This window comes from Scyliorhinus torazame, chromosome 1, assembly GCF_047496885.1.
Source record: "Scyliorhinus torazame isolate Kashiwa2021f chromosome 1, sScyTor2.1, whole genome shotgun sequence".
NCBI classification, from domain to species: domain Eukaryota; kingdom Metazoa; phylum Chordata; class Chondrichthyes; order Carcharhiniformes; family Scyliorhinidae; genus Scyliorhinus; species Scyliorhinus torazame.
In genome coordinates, this window is record NC_092707.1 from 88,730,354 (window position 1) to 88,746,507 (window position 16,154).

The window sequence follows — 16,154 nt, forward strand, 5'->3', positions numbered from 1 at the left end:
TCACGGAAATGATTGAAATTTACAGACGTTTAGACAGAAGGTGACCACTCAGCTCAGTGTATTTGTGGTAGCCGAAGATGAACAATCCAGCCTAATTCAGTGCCTGATCCATTGAGTTTAAATGTTTTCAAGATAAAGGTGGATAGTTTTTTGACGAATAAAGGAATAAAGGGTTATGGTGTTTGGGCGGGAAAGTGGAGCTGAGTCCACAAAAGATCAGCCATGATCTCATTGAATGGCGGAGCAGGCTCGAAGGGCCAGATGGCCTACTGTTCCTAATTCTTATGACACTCCGAGCGCACAAAAAATAATCTGATGAGGATTTCTGCGCCGGCCACCCTTGTAAGCAGGACAATCTCTCGCAAATACTTTAAATCTGTGCTCCTGGTTATTGATCTTGCTGCTAAGGATAAAAACGTACTTCCTATCCACTCTATCTTCGTCCTTCATAAGCTATACACGTCAATTAAATCTCCCCTCAGCCTCCTCTTTTCCAAAGAATAGAACCCCAACCTATCCCAATCTGTCATTGTACCTTAAACGGTCCAGTCCTGACAACATGCTTGTAAATCTCCTCAGTATCTTCTCTAGTGCATTCACATGTGTCCTGTGGGGAACAGAAATGCGCGCAGTACTCCTCTGGGGTATACTAGTGCATTATATAGTTCTAGCATAACCTGCCTGTTCTTGTATTCTGTGTGTCATCTAATGAAGGCAAGGTATCCTGTAAGCCTTCATAATCACCTTGTCTGTCCTTATCTACCTGTCCTGCTACCTACATGTGGGCATGCAAGGCTGGATTCTCCGTTTGGGAGGTAGTGGAATTCGTTCACGCCACCAGCGAGGGGAGCATGGCATTCGGATCGGCGCCCGTTGCTGATCCCGAATTTTGCCCCTGCGCCTGATTCCCTGCCCCATCGTGGAACACATTCTGGGCATTCCGGGGAGGGAGAATCCCGCCCTACGTTCTCCCACCGGAGCTGAATTGCGCTAGTTTTACAATTCCCTTGTGGTCATCAAGCGGGATGCAATTGTGTGTTCCACGCCGTGCAAATTTATGCGTGGCATGGAATACGAGGGATTCCCAGAGAATCCTGCTGTCGCGCCATCATCTTAAGTGGGCGGCCCGAGAGTGGAGCCCCGCAGCTGCTCCCGCCCCCCTGTATCGTAAATCAGCCCCGACCCCCCCCACCACAAATCGGCCCCAAACCTGCCCCCTAAACTCCCCGCCCTCCCCCCACCGCATGGCAGCTCCCCACCCCTGGATTGCCTGCCCCCCCCTTCTTCCAAGTATGGGGGTGACCCAACCATAGGAACCCCAGTAATAGAGGGACACCCCCCCCAGGGACCCCTGCAGTATGAGGACCCCCCCAAAGGACTCTTGCCTAAAGGAACCCCCTCCACAGACTCCCCCCTCCCCCCCAACCCTCAGAACCCTCCCCCCTCCACACAGACCACTCTCCCCTCCAGAAAATGGACCCCTTTGTGGAAGCCAGAGAGCAGTCCTGACATGGGCTGTGGGAAGCATTATAGCTGTAATATCTACCTTGTAGCTCCATGCATCCATTCCTTGAAGGAGAACAGCTGTGCTTGTGTCTGGTTCCCATAGGTCCACTAACTGCAATCCATTCATGGCTTTGGTTTGTGATTGACAGCTCGCAAAAAACATCTGCAGCTTTGATCCATTCATATCCCTTCAGTTGTCTAAGTGGTGAAACCTCAATGTTTGTAAACATTAACCACATCAAAGAGAGTTAAGTGCAGTGAAATCACACGCTTGAGTGATTGGAATGCACTTAGTCCACTTTTATCTCTTTGATACGGTCAATGCTTACAAACCTTGGGGTTTCATCACTTAGGCCACCAATTCAAGCTGATTTCCATACGATTAAGGGGAACAACCCTCTATCTAACGGCCTTGCGTGATCGAACCTCCTCCCCAGCAAGCGCTGATTAGTACAAACATTAAGCGGGCGGAATGGCTGCTATGGGGATCTGAGGAGATGTGTAGCCGTCTTCAATCCTGAGCAGCGAGCTGGGCCAATGCTTGGTTTGCGGGGGGGAGACCCCAGGGGGGACAGGGCAGGGGGAGACCCCAGGGGGTTAATGGCATTGGTCGGAGGAGGGGGTGGACCGCCATCAGTGGGGGGGGGGGAGGTGGCGGTCGCCCCTGGGCTGGGGCGGTGGTGGGTCCCTCGGAGGCCGTGGATCTGACATGACACTCTCTAGATCATCTGTACCCATAATGAGGGCAGCTCCTGTCTACCTGTCCCACCGACCACCCACAACCCCCACTGACCGTGGCAGCCTCGGGGCTCACAGCTGACGGCTATTGCTAATAGGAATTGGCAATCCGAGTAATGTGAGCACTTCACAGCTCCCGAGTGGATTCCAGTCAGCAGAAGTGCCATGTCGCAGGTGAGAGTTACAGTTTAGCATCCCAAACAGACCCTGAGGCCTGGACACCTTGCCTGAACATGGGAAGCTTCAACACCACAGGGGCAGAAGCCAACATTAAAACACTCAGCAGCTAGGCCTCAGCACTGTGGGCATCCCCACAACCAGAGGGTGGGTGTGTGGACCAGGGAGGGAACCAGCACCCGGTCCAGGAAACGTTACCAGTGGATGTTGGGGTACAGGGTCCGGGGTCTGGTGCCCAGGGGCTCCCGCTGCAGCCAGAGGTGCGTGTGCGGGGCGTGCTGGATGACACCTTGCGGGATGGCAGGGGATGTGAGGGGGAGAGCCATGGGGGAACCGGACGGTACCGGGCTGGAAACCATAGTGGATTGACTGTCCCTCACCCTGGTCAATTCCTTACAGATATTACACGGGTTGGATGTTATCTTGGACCCCGTGGAAGCCTCCCCCCCCCCCGTGCTGGTGGCAGGTCAGGCGGCCAAATGCCGGAGAAGGCGGCGGCAGCAGCGTTGACAGAGACTCGAGACGGTGGCTCATGTGCAGGGCCCCACCCTATATTCTGAGGACCCAGCCGCCCATCAGACCAGGAACGATCCAGAGGGGGAGACTGACGATAGTCCAAGGTGTACAGTCATTGCTGGTCATTCGAACAGATGGTGAAAAGCATGTACTGCTGTTACCCCCCCCCCCCCCCCCTCAATCACCATGTTCCACCCTCCCAGGGTCTGTGTTACCTCACTCCAGGTGATGGGCCTGTGTCGGCACTGTCAGCGGGTCCATGTCGAAGGCAGGAGGGTGATGGTAACCCTCTGCCGCTCCTCACTCTATGCCATAGTCTGTCTGCTCAGTGGATACAGGCGGTTGGTCCAGATAGGACACATGATTGACGCAGGCTTGGAAGGCCGAAGGGCCTGTTCCTGTGCTGTTTTGTTCAAGTGTGCGCTCACACTCATCAGCTGCATCTGGTATGCTGGCAAGTGGGGGGGGGGGCAAATCCAGGACCACTGTACCTGGGGAGCTGGGGTTTGGAGGTCGGCCGCAGGGCAGAATAACGTGCCAGAGACTTCACATGTTTTAGGTGCAATGTGTATTGTTGTTGTGCAGTAGTAACCCCAACTGCCCCTAGCCCCTGATGGTGCTGTCCCCTTCCCCCAACCCCTTCTCTGCACCATTTTCCCCCTTCCCCTCCACTCCCGTTCTCTACCCCAGTGCCCTCTCAGTGATCCTGTCTTTGCTTAGCCCTCTGTGCTCTACTGCTACATCTCGGTGTGTACCCAGAATGCACATCAGCGGTGGAGGCAGCCTGCTACTTACCGCATCCCGTGGCCTTTGATGCCCCTGCCTCTAGGGGCCCTGGTGCCGGAGGGCCCCGGCTTACTTGCCAGTGGCACTTGCCTTGATTTGCCCCCATGTTCCGGACGCTGACTCCAAGAAATGCGGTTGTTGGGGGATGGGATCGGGGGAGCTGGTGGCCGCCGTCAGCATCCCTTAGGGTGGCTCCGGATCCAGTGCTCTCCTCCCGGTCGATGCCATTAGGACCCTGGGGGTCTCCTCGGGAACGCAGGGCAGCTGGATTGAGCTCTGATGCCCCAGTGTCATCTGGCTCAGCCAGCCCTGGTGGCTCCCCAATGTCTGCACCATGTTTTGATACCCTCAGTGATGCCCCTCTGTGAGCTGGCCATGCTCTGCAGTGCCTCGCCAATGTCCACCTGCATCTGGGACATGGTCCTCAGTGATTGGTGCATTCTCTGGAGCACCTTAGTGATGCCCAGCTGAGACTGGGACATGCTCCGCAGCGCCCCGGCAAGGTCCACCTGAGACTGGCACATGCTTCGCAGCGCCCTGACAAGGTCCACCTGAGACTGGGACATGCTCCGCAGTGCCCCGGCAAGGACCACCTGAGACTGGGACATGCTCCGCAGCGCCCCGGCAAGGTCCACCTGAGACTGGGACATGCTCCGCAGCGCCCTGACAAGGTCCACCTGAGACTGGGACATGCTCCGCAGCGCCCCGGCAAGGACCACCTGAGACTGGGACATGCTCCGCAGCGCCCCGGCAAGGTCCACCTGAGAATGGCACATGCTCCGCAGCGCCCTGACAAGGTCCACCTGAGACGGGCACATGCTCCGCAGCGCCCTGACAAGGTCCACCTGAGACTGGCACATGCTCCGCAGCACCCGGCAAGGTCCACTTGAGACTGGCACATGCTCCGCAGCGCTCCGGCAAGGTCCACCTGAAACTGGGACATGCTCCGCAGCGCCCCGACAAGGACCACCTGAGACTGGGACATGCTCCGCAGCACCCGACAAGGTCCACCTGAGACTGGGACATGCTCCGCAGCGCCCTGACAAGGTCCACCTGAGACTGGGACATGCTCCGCATCACCCGACAAGGTCTACCTGAGACTGGCACATGCTCCGCAGCACCTCAGAAAGATCCATCTGCATAAGGGACACGTTCCCCAGTGACCGGGACATGCTGTTGAGGCGCTCAGCCATGGCATCAATTACTAGGCCACTCCTTGGACACCTCCATTCATGGTGCTGATGTCGTGCTCCAGGCTCTCCACTGCAGTCGCCACCTTAACAGTGTTTGCCTTGGCGCCACGCATTGCCAGCGCCATCTCCTGCATCCGTATTGGCTGTGGGCCTCTGGAGTGTCCTAACATCCCCCTCTGAATCTCACAGCTGCACCCTATTGACTGCATCAGCTCGGGGTAAACCTGGTCCGGATGCTCAGTTAGGATTGGGACTTAGCTGGGCCCTGGGATCCAGCAGGCCTCCGACTGCTGTCTCCCCTGGACATTCCTGCCTCCACCTGATGTGCATCTGTAACTGTGAGGTGTCCAACTGATTGTGCCCCAGAAGCCTGTTCACCACTTTCGCCCACCGAGCTATGTCTCTCTGCTCTGGTGCAGGGTGGGGAGGACAGCCGGGATTGGTGCCAGGGGGCCAATGCCAACTCACCTGTGCGGCCCCGTGGAGGTCATTTAGATTCTTGTCTCACTGGGTGCCGGTACTCCTGGTCACACTCCCCTCGCTGACGCCTGCTGCCACATCCTCCCAGTCGGCACTGGCTGCCCTGTGGCTGATCCCCGAGCCCTTTGGAGGAATCCAGGTCGGCATTCTGAATCTAGAAACTGCTCTAGGTGTTGGCATGGCTGCGTGTTGTGTGGGGTGTGCTTGGAGAGATCGGTTTAAGCGCTGCTCCCCCACGTCAATGGGGAGACCCGGGCAGGGTCCCGCCGAATCAGCCAGCGGAGTAGTCATTTGCGGCGTGAAGCCCTTGGGGCCTCATATAGTGGACCAATTAATGTTAGATACCAGTGACGGCCTCACTGGGTTGGCTATCTGGAAACACCCGGGATTTACCGCTTGCTACCACACTTAGAACAAATTTGGTTAGATCGTTCATGTGATTCCCGGCTGCAGGGACCGGACAATCATGGGAGGCTGGAACATAGGGCGTCGGGCCCGCTAAATAGAGTAATTTGCATTGTTCCTGATTCTCCGTCCCATCGGGAAACGTATTCTGGGGGTCCCAGGGCCGGAAAATCCCACTTGTAATCTGAGGTCCCCCAATTCCACTACACCTCTCAGTATCCTGCCATTGCCTTGCTTGTGATATGAAATATATTGGACACATAAAGTAGGTTGATGTCATGGATAAATTAAATGAAGGAGTTATGAATATAAAACATGTCAACGAAATGAGTATAATAAATATTTCATTAGATATAAAATTGAAATGCAGACAAACATGGCAAAATTGTATTTTGAATTGTAGATGAAAATAAATTGCTGCAGAAAGGGGAACAGTTGAACATCATTTATTTTCTAATGTAGGAAACAATAAAGGACATAAATGCACAAAACAGTTATGGAGAAACAAATAATCTGGAATGACACGGTTTTAAAAAGCTCCAGCGATGAAAGCTTTCAAATACTGTTTTAATATAATGTCATGTTGAAATATCCTGCAAACCAGCCATGAACTTATTGATTGGTGCAAAATATTTTTAATGAAGCTTTAAAGTCCCACAAATGTCCCAGACTTTCCGAACTGTTATTAATGGACAATGTTATTAAGGGACCTAGAATATATATATTTTTTATTCATTCAAGGGATGTGTGTTTCATTGGCCAGACCAGCATTCATTGCCTTTGAGAAGGTGGTGATGAGCTGCCTTCTGAAACTCCTCCATTCTGACCCATTGGGAGTCAACCCCTCTGACCCAGCTCCGTACCTTCTCCACATTCACCGCCCAGTAATAATACATCAGGTTCGGAAGACCCAAACCCCCTGCCTGCCTTCCTCTCTGTAGTAGCACCTTTCTAATTCTGGCACCTTCCCTCCCCGAGCCGGGATCGAACCTGGGACCTCGGCGCCGTGAGGCAGCAGACCTATCCACTGCGCCACCGTGCTGCCCTATGCTGGAATTCTTGATGCTTGAGAAGATCAAATTTGAACTGAGGGGAAGGATGGAGGGATTTTACAATTCATGGGCGTTATTCATTATGCACTTTCGAGAATTGGATTACATTGAACATTAGGGGGGTTGGATCTGGGAGGTTGGGGGGAGGGGGACTGTATGTGTTAATGGTGACAATGGGTGATTCCTGATTCCTTTTTGTCATTTGTTTATGTTATCATGGGGGCTCATGTTTGGTGGGGGGATGGGATCGTTGTTATTGATATGGGGATTGACATTGCATTCGTTATTGATTATTGTTTATTGTTGGGGGTAAATTTGGGAGAAAATGTGAAAAAGGAGAAAAAAATATTTTTTTAAAAATAGAACTTATAATCCAATGAAGCAGAAAATGCTGGAAATTCACAATAGACGCATTTATTGATGGCAAGGTTCCTGATCATAACCCTCTGACACATCAGAATCCTGAATAGCTTGCTGTGATTTTCTGTTTCACATTTCCAATATTCGCGTGATTTTTCTTTTCCTTGTTTATTTAATCTTTTTGTTTTTTGCCTTTTAATTTGCAGCAGCACTGATCGGCCAAACAGCAAGGAAAATAACCTGATTTGGAAATTCACCAGCAACAAGCTGAGTGAGGAAGGAGTCACGTGTAATTGGTGCCAACCACGTGCAGATTATATTGTAATTGACGTGTCCATCTTACTCAGCTGGCCAGAAGTCAGAATTTTTTTTGAAGTCTTAAAACCAGTCACGTCCTTTCATCGGAAAAGAAAAGTGAAATAATTTCAAACCTTTATGCTAACAGGAAGCTCGTGAAAGACTATTCCAACAAAACTGGTGGCTGGATTAACACAGAAAATACCTGCAGCAACAATTTGGGATGTTATTTTAAAATGTATCAGTATTCATGATTCCCTTAAGGCTGCAGAATTAATTTGGTGCAGAAACAGGTTCCCAAGTGCAGTTGATCACATCATTTGCGACTAGCTCTGCATGTTTACTATGTGGCTGGACATCATCATGTATGTTATTAATGATTTTATTAGAAAGATAATCCCTTGAAAGTCAGCATTTACAGTATTAGTTCATGACATTGGATATGTTTTTCCCAGGATCCTGAGAGTCTTTCAACAGAGGTGCAAGCCCCATTTTATGATAGGTGCTGTGACGATAGCAGAGGAAGTGATTTCAGGTACAAACCTATGCTGACAAAGAGCTCAATCTCAAGGTGTGTATGTTTATAACGATATTGTAGTTGATGCAAATGGATTCATGCATCACCCGGTGATGTCACTCACATTCTGGTATCAACACCCACCAGAAAACACCAATACCCTGTAACCATGACAATGTGCAACTTGCACTCATCACCTCCAATTGTTCCCAGTGCATTTTTTGTAGAATTCATTCTCGGGATATTGCCAGGGCGGCCGACATTTACTGCCCATTCCTTGAAAAGGTGGTGAAGGGCTGTCACCTTGAACCATCTCTGGTGGTTCACATTGGCGAGCATACTACCAGACCTGTATTTCCCGGCACTTCACCCCAATGTTGTACAGTGGTCATTATTCTTTACAGCCACAACCCAAGTTTAGAAAGACAAAGTTTAGAAGGACAATATCTATTTACTGATAGGTATGTGGTTCAAAAGGGCATTATATGGAAGTTTCACCATGGTGTTTTACTGAAATGTTAGTGACTCTACACTACTCAATCCAGTGTAAAGTCAGATCCTGCTGTGCGGAATAAATTCATCCATCTACACACTGGACTTAGCTTATATAGCGAATATATTTGCTGTTTACACTCTGCAGTTGTCACATTCTTCGTAGTAAGAGAAAACTGTAACAGGTAATGGAATTGTTGGGCTTTATTCTTGTTTCATGTTTACAAATTAAATTCTCATTCAGTGTTGGCTGAAGTGATGTTTATCTACCTTTTCAAAAATGTATTTTGTAAATAAAAGTGACTCTGGTGCATAGGAGAAAAAAGGGTGTACAGTTTAATGATAATGAAATAAAGAGAACATTTTCAAAGATGAGTCCTTTCTTTAAAATATCGCACGTATGAGGCTTGAGTCATGGAGTTACCAACACATGGGCCCGTTTTCCTTGTCTGGTGAGTCCTAGGGATGCCTGTTGCTCCAGTCTATTTACCGCAGTCACAATTGAAACAATGGGTTGGTTGCCTTCTGTTGGCTGCTCTCAGCTGGCTTACTTTTCCTCACTAAGAACATTCTAATGGCTGCACGTGGCTGTGGCCATGGGCAATGAGCAGGCAAGTGGACAATCTGAAGGAGTACCGCATAATAATGGCCAGAGAATCTTGCTGATTGAATGATAAAAATTCATCAGGACACCAGAGAACTCTCTTGCTCTTATTCGCTTTGGGATCTTCACAGTCACAACAGAAGGCCTCAGTTCATTGTTGCAGCTGGAAGATGGCACCGCACTCCATCAGCGCTGCACATTTGAGTGCTGGTCGAGTGGATTGAGTCCCACGCTGGACTGGGACTCAATCTCCTGACCTTCTGACTCAGAACTGAGTGCCACTGCTCAAGAACAGCTGACAGTTCCATGACTGATTTTGTGAAAGGAGAAACTACAGGGAAAGCAGTGGTTTAAATATTTGCAGACCTCCATGCCCCAATGGTGGAGAAGTGTGCAGCGGGGTTGGGGGGACGGGGGACGGGGGACGGAATGCACGTGATCCTTTCTCCTGACACCTCCTGTTACTGGCAGCGACAGATGCAGAACTGCTGCTCTCAGCTTGTGTAGTCGTGTCAGTGACTGGAGCTTGTGAATAAGGACAGGTGCATTTTGTACATGTTAAAATCTGTATTTTGATATGTAATCCTATCGTTGACTCAGCTAATTATAGGGACACATGTCCCCAGTGCAAAAAAAATTCAACAACTCATAAACTGAATGCAAACAGCAATAGCGAGTATTTAAATTGTAAACATTCAAACTTAAGAGTTAACAATCTTTTATAAGATTTAAAAAAACCTGTGAAATAAACATATGGATGTGCAGAGTGAGAATACTGGCAGTTAAACATAAAAATGTAACATTTCCACATTAGCCGGTTTGATCTTGTGAGTTTTTGCCCAGGTTATTCCAATTTTAATACCTTCGGTTATTAGCTGAAGAGTCTCTGGAAGGAAAAAGAGAGGTTAACAGAAGGGGAAACTATCCTTGGCTCCTCGCCTTCATGTTCCCCGTCTCGCTCCGTCCAATATTAATCTGGGAGATTGGATCATGTAACACTGAAGAGACCACCAGGCCCCCAGATTCAGGACAAAGTTGATTGATATTTCTCTAAGGTGCCTAAATATATCTCCTCACTCGCCCTAGTGGCTATTTCAGCAAATCGGTTCCACACTTTGTGCAGAGCTTGGCAGTCGTTAGTCATAAGCCTTCGATGGTGTTGGTCTCCGAATGCCAAATGGCTTTTCTGCTGAAATGCTGATAGTTGAACTGATGAAAGGAAGCTGCCAATTTATTTCCTGACTCACTGTGTAACATTTGAAGGTTGACAAGGTTCCACAGGGAGGAATAATTCAGTGATGGCAAGTCTGAAAATTGTCGGGTGAAAGAAGGGGCATGTATTTATGTTGCGTCTTTCATATCTTCAGGAGGGGGGGCGGGGGCGGCACGGTGGTGCAGTGGTTAGCACTGCTGCCTCAAGGCGTCGAGGACCCAGGTTCAATCCCGGTCCCGGGTCACTGCCCATGTGGAGTTTACACATTCTCCCCGTGTCTGCGAGGGTCTTACCCCCACAACCCAAAGATGTGCAGGGTAGGTGGATTGGCCACGCTAAATTGCCCCTTAATTGGAAAAAAAATAATTGGGTAGTCTAAATTTATTTATTTTAAAAATATTCATATCTTCAGCTCTTTCCAGGAGAGTTTCGCACTGAAGTATTTTGGAAGGGTAGAGACTGCTATAGTCTTAAGGGAAGTCTTGCTTTTGAAGATGATTATTTCTGCAGTTCTATAGTCTGGGAAAAGAAGTGTTTGTTGTAGGAGGCTGGTCTAATGAGCCTGAATAGTGAGGATGTAGAGAGAATGATGCTCAATGAGGGCAGCATGGTAACATTGTGGATAGTAAAATTGCTTCACAGCTCCAGGGTCCCAGGTTCGATTCCGGCTTGGGTCACTGTCTGTGCGGAGGTCTGCACATCCTCCGTGTGTGCGTGGGTTTCCTCCGGGTGCTCCGGTTTCCTCCCACAGTCCAAAAAATGCAGGTTAGGTGGATTGGCCATGATAAATTGCCCTTGTGTCCAAAATTGCCCTTAGTGTTGGGTGGGGTTACTGGGTTATGGGGATAGGGTGGAGGTGTTGACCTTGGGTAGGGTGCTCTTTCCAAGAGCTGGTGCAGACTCGATGGGCCGAATGGCCTCCTTCTGCACTGTAAATTCTATGATTCAATGAATCTACCCAGCTTTCTTATGCAAGACCACTAATTCCTTCGTCCTGTGATTTGCTCCTCTGATTTTATCTTGTACATCTCCACATCTGAAAGCCCTGACCTGAGCCATGTAAGGCAGGTCTATATGAAGAAGCCCTCTGTATCTTCACAAGGGGCTCCTTCCTTCCTTAAAATCGACTGTGGATATCTAAGGAAATAAGGGAGAGTATCAAATTGAAGGAAAAAGCATACAAAGTGGCAAAGATTAGTGGGAGACTAGAGGACTGGGAAATCTTTAGGGGGCAACAGAAAGCTGCTAAAAAAAGTTATAAAGAAGAGAAAGATAGATTATGAGAGTAAACTTGCACAGAATATAAAAACAGATAGTAAACGTTTCTACAAATATATAAAACAAAAAAGAGTGGCTAAGATAAATATTGGTCCTTTAGAGGATGAGAAGGGAGATTTAATAATGGGAGATGAGGAAATGGCTGAGGAACCGAACAGATTTTTTGGGTCGGTCTTCACAGTGGAAGACACAAATAACATGCCAGTGACTGATGGAAATGAGGCTTTGACAGGTGAGGACCTTGAGATGATTGTTATCACTAAGGAGGTAGTGATCGGCAAGCTAATGGGGCTAAAGGTAGACAAGTCTCCTGGCCCTCATGGAATGCATCCCAGAGTGCTAAAAGAGATGGCTAGGGAAATTGCAAATGCACTAGTGATAATTTACCAAAATTCACTAGACTCTGGGGTGGTCCCGGCGGATTGGAAATTAGCAAACGTGACACCACTGTTTAAAAAAGGAGGTAGGCAGAAAGTGGGTAATTATAGGCCAGTTAGCTTAACTTCGGTAGTAGAGAAGTTGTTGGAATCTGTCATCAAGGAAGAAATAGCGAGGCATCTGGATGGAAATTGTCCCATTGGGCAGACGCAGCATGGGTTCATAAAGGGCAGGTCGTGCCTAACTAATTTAGTGGAATTTTTTGAGGACATTACCAGTGCGGTAGATAACGGGGAGCCAATGGATGTGGTATATCTGGATTTCCAGAAAGCCTTTGACAAGGTGCCACACAAAAGGTTGCTGCATAAGATAAAGATGCATGGCATTAAGGGTAAAGTAGTAGCATGGATAGAGGATTGGTTAATTAATAGAAAGCAAAGAGTGGGGATTAATGGGTATTTCTCTGGTTGGCAATCAGTAGCAAAATGGGGAATCGGTGGCTGCTTTGCGCTCGTCTTCCTGGCGTAAAACGCCACCCTTCCCAAGCCGGTGTGGGGACATAGCTCCAGAATTTGGAGATTCCAGCCCAGTATGTCCCATTGGCAACTAATACTCTCTGAAAACCTCAACACCTGGTGCTTCAACCCTTGGCTCCTCCCATTAACTACATCACCTCACTAAACTGAATATAATGCCCCTAATTAACTACTCCACAGGGAACCCTCTTAATATAAATAAAAGTCCATTAGTCCAAACTTTTATGATGCTTTAATTGCACCTCTGGCTCCAAAAAGCCAAGCTATCTTTCAAACCTGGATTTTTTAAAACATGATTGCAGCACTCACACACTATTTTTAACCATTACTGCACCAAATACATATAACACTATGTCTGAAATTCCTACATACATCACACATCTCTCAAAGTGTTTCCCTGACATGCCAGGCATACTCAACTTCCCTCTTTCACCCATACCATGCTGGCTGTGTTATTTAATCTTGGGCAGGACACTAATGTCACACCGAACTGGTAGCTTTTGGAATTGGAGTATTTGATCGAATTTGGCCCCAGCCAACTTTTGTGAGGGCCAGGATGAATTCAGCACAAGTTTGTGAGTCTTAACAGAAGGTAACTTTATTTACAGCAATATGTACAAAGTACCAGCAATTCACTACTGGTTCCCTCTCTAGTTGGTACCAACTGGCCAGCTCTATTTATACAGCTGCACTGCTAATGGTTGCCCCTGCCCCCTCATTGGGAGAGCTCATATTCCCCAAGAAACATGGGGTAACCAATTGTCCCCAGCCAATAGGATCCAGGCAACTTATAACTCAATTCAACCACTTTCGCTCGTGGGAATATATGATCACCCTTTCGGTGTCCCAGGCCTCGTCCTGCTCGGTGTTATGATGGGGCCGTATCCCCCCGATACACTCATAGGTGAAAGATATCTTGAACCGACCAGGATGATTACCACACTTAGCCACAGGGCATGTCCCATTTTTCATCTTTGGATCCAATTTGCTTCTGTGAAAAAACGAGAAACACTAGCATTGCACTGAGGGGTCCTCCACTCCACAGTAAAACTTTTAATGGTGTGTCCCCATTACCGTGGTCCCCTTTCTTGTCTCCGAGGGTGGCGTTCTCTTGGGGCTCCGCAAAACATTTCCCTGAAGAAATCAATGATTACCTCACTTTTAATCACAGCTCTAGCAGACATGATGTCTGTAAGCATTTTAACCTAGGTTTGAATAATATTATTGCAAAAATACAAACTACAAAATGTGAGTTTCTTATATTCATCGTGTGAGAGACGTATCTGTGTGTGAGGGAGGGTGGGGCAAGTTAGTAAGGTCACTCGGAAAGGCATGTGAAAAGACTGAAAAAGGTTTGCAGCCCAGTAGGTCACCGAGAGGTGGTATTTACAATTTCAATAACCCCTTGCTACCTGTCAGCACCTGGGAGGCAGAAGTCACTGGCCTCAGCCTTTCATATCATTCCTGGAGTAACACAACACTCAAGCAATCCGCAGTGGCTGCTACCTCGGAAGAAGAAATCTTCAAGCCCATTTACTGCTCCCAGTAGGGGGCCAGTTTGGGGGCTCTCTTTCAGACAGCTGAATGCCTCCTGGCAACTTACATCCCATTCGGAGTCTACGCCTTTCCTAAGCAGCATAACCAGAGGAGCCATCATGGCTCCAACAGTACATTACCCGGTTGTACCCAGAAAAGATCTCATCCCCAGATACATCCTTCAGGACGAGTAGTTCCTTGTTCTGATTGTCAGCTCTAAAAACTGCACCTCCTCCTGTCCAATTTCCTTTAAAAGATCATCCAATAGAAACATGTCATCATCTGAACTACCCAGGCCACAGTAACAAGTTATCCAGGTCCTGTAACAGCTATGTGGCCTTTATAAAGCTCTTCAAAGCGTTAGCTATACGCCAGTAGAAAATTGAGGGACTATTTGGAATGCCTTGCGGGACACAAGACCACATTTATTTTCATTCGTTGAGGGGATGTCGGTATTGCTGGCTGGGACAGCATTTATTGCCCATCCTAATTGTTCTTGAACTGGCTAGGCCATTTCAGAGGGCAGTTAAGAGCCAACCGCATTGTTGTGGGTCTGGAGTCACATGTAAGCCAGACCAGGTAAGGATGGCAGATTTATTTCCTGAAAGGGCGCTCGTGAACCAGGTGGGTTTTTACAACAATCGTTTGATTTAATTCTAGATTTATATTGAATCCAAATTTCACCATCTGGCCTGGTGGTATTTGAACTCAGGTCCCCAGAGCATTACTCTGTGTCGCTGGAATACCGTCCAGTGACAATACCACTACACCAACGCTTAAACAGGAAAGTAATTTGTATTTGTCTTCCTATCTTAATGGAATAGACCAAAACCCATTGACTATGTCCAACGCAGTGAAGGTTGTGGCCTAAGAAAGGATATTACTTATTAAATCAGCCAATGCTGCTACTGTGGGTGCACAGGCAAAGATGTTCTTATGGAGCACCTGGTAGTCCACCGTGGCTCTCCACAATGTTGGACTTCCTAACTGGCCACAGGGGAGAGTTTACATGGGTTGCTATCATCCTGAGCTCCGCCAAGGAGTTTAATGCTATTTCTACTTCCTCCTCAGGAAACTGTACTGCTTTGGATCTCCTTGTACCCTCACTTCTCAGCCTCAGATTCCCACACGGCTTCAGCCCTGAGGAACCCTACCCTTCCTGGCTTTCCCCCATGCCTCATCCCATCCCCTCCCCCAGCTGTATGAAAATTGGCTGTTGTGTCCCACTACTTGTAACTATACTTCAAGAAAGTATTTTAGTGGTTGTGAAGTACTTAGGCACAGCCTCAGTTTGTGAAAGATGTCATATAAATATGAGCTCTTCCTTTATAAATTCTGTACCAATGTAATTTGCTGAAGCTGATCTTCGCTGGGACAGATGCAGGGCCACTCTAACAGATTTCAGAGCCCTGGATTGGGGAGAAGGATCAATCAGCCACATCTTCTTGCCCCAGTGACCTTCCTGTAAGTGTACACATGTAAATTGAGGGCAAGATGTCTTCAGACGAGAACAGAAGAAACACATTTGTAATTTTTAGAAAAATCAGTGTACCCAGTGCCCTCTTGTGGTTAGTCACTTCCACATTGGATCAGACTTGTAATTACCCATGTCTTGTAAATGTGTCATTATAGAACAAAGAGCAGTTCAGGACAGAAACAGGCCCTTCGGTCCTCCAAACCTGTGCCGATCATTATGCCTGTCTAAACTAAACCCTTCTGCACTTCTAGGATCCGTATCCCTCTATTACCATCCTATTCATGTATACATCAAGATGCCTCTTAAATGTCGCTATTGTATCCCATCCACCACCTACCCCGGGCGTGCGTTCCTGGCACTCACCATCCTTTGTGTAAAAACTTGCCTTGCATGTCTCCTCTAAACTTTCCCCCTCGCACCGTAAATCTATGTCCCCTAGTAATTGACTTTTCTCCCTGGGAAAAAGCATCCGACTATCCACTCTATCCATCCACTCATAATTTTGCAAACCTCTATCAGGTCGCCCCTCAACCTCCATCTTTCCAGTGAAAACAATCCAAGTTTATCCAACCTCTCCTCATATCTAATACCCCCCAGACCAGGCAACATCCTG

At 48.2% G+C, this 16,154-nt stretch overlaps 2 protein-coding genes across 6 annotated transcripts in view; one reads left to right on the forward strand and one right to left on the reverse strand.

Annotated features, from left to right (window-relative positions):
* Positions 1–8,889, forward strand: part of LOC140409533 (transmembrane protein 233-like) — a 70,417-nt gene extending 61,528 nt beyond the window's left edge. Inside the window, exon 3 of the mRNA XM_072497929.1 lies at positions 7,420–8,889. Coding sequence (XP_072354030.1) covers positions 7,420–7,428 — 9 coding nt within the window. The 3' untranslated portion in view covers positions 7,429–8,889. The remainder of the gene's footprint in view (positions 1–7,419) is intronic.
* The window catches only part of prkab1a (protein kinase, AMP-activated, beta 1 non-catalytic subunit, a), a 32,524-nt gene continuing 25,202 nt past the window's right edge, over positions 8,833–16,154 (reverse strand). For 4 of the 5 annotated variants that reach the window (XM_072497899.1, XM_072497911.1, XM_072497903.1 and 1 more), the window contains exon 9: positions 13,101–13,662. In XM_072497899.1, the coding sequence (XP_072354000.1) occupies positions 13,582–13,662 (81 nt within the window). In that variant the 3' untranslated portion in view covers positions 13,101–13,581. Of the gene's footprint in view, positions 10,010–13,100; positions 13,663–16,154 lie in introns of those variants that run through there. The other variant, XM_072497919.1, reaches the window with a different exon arrangement.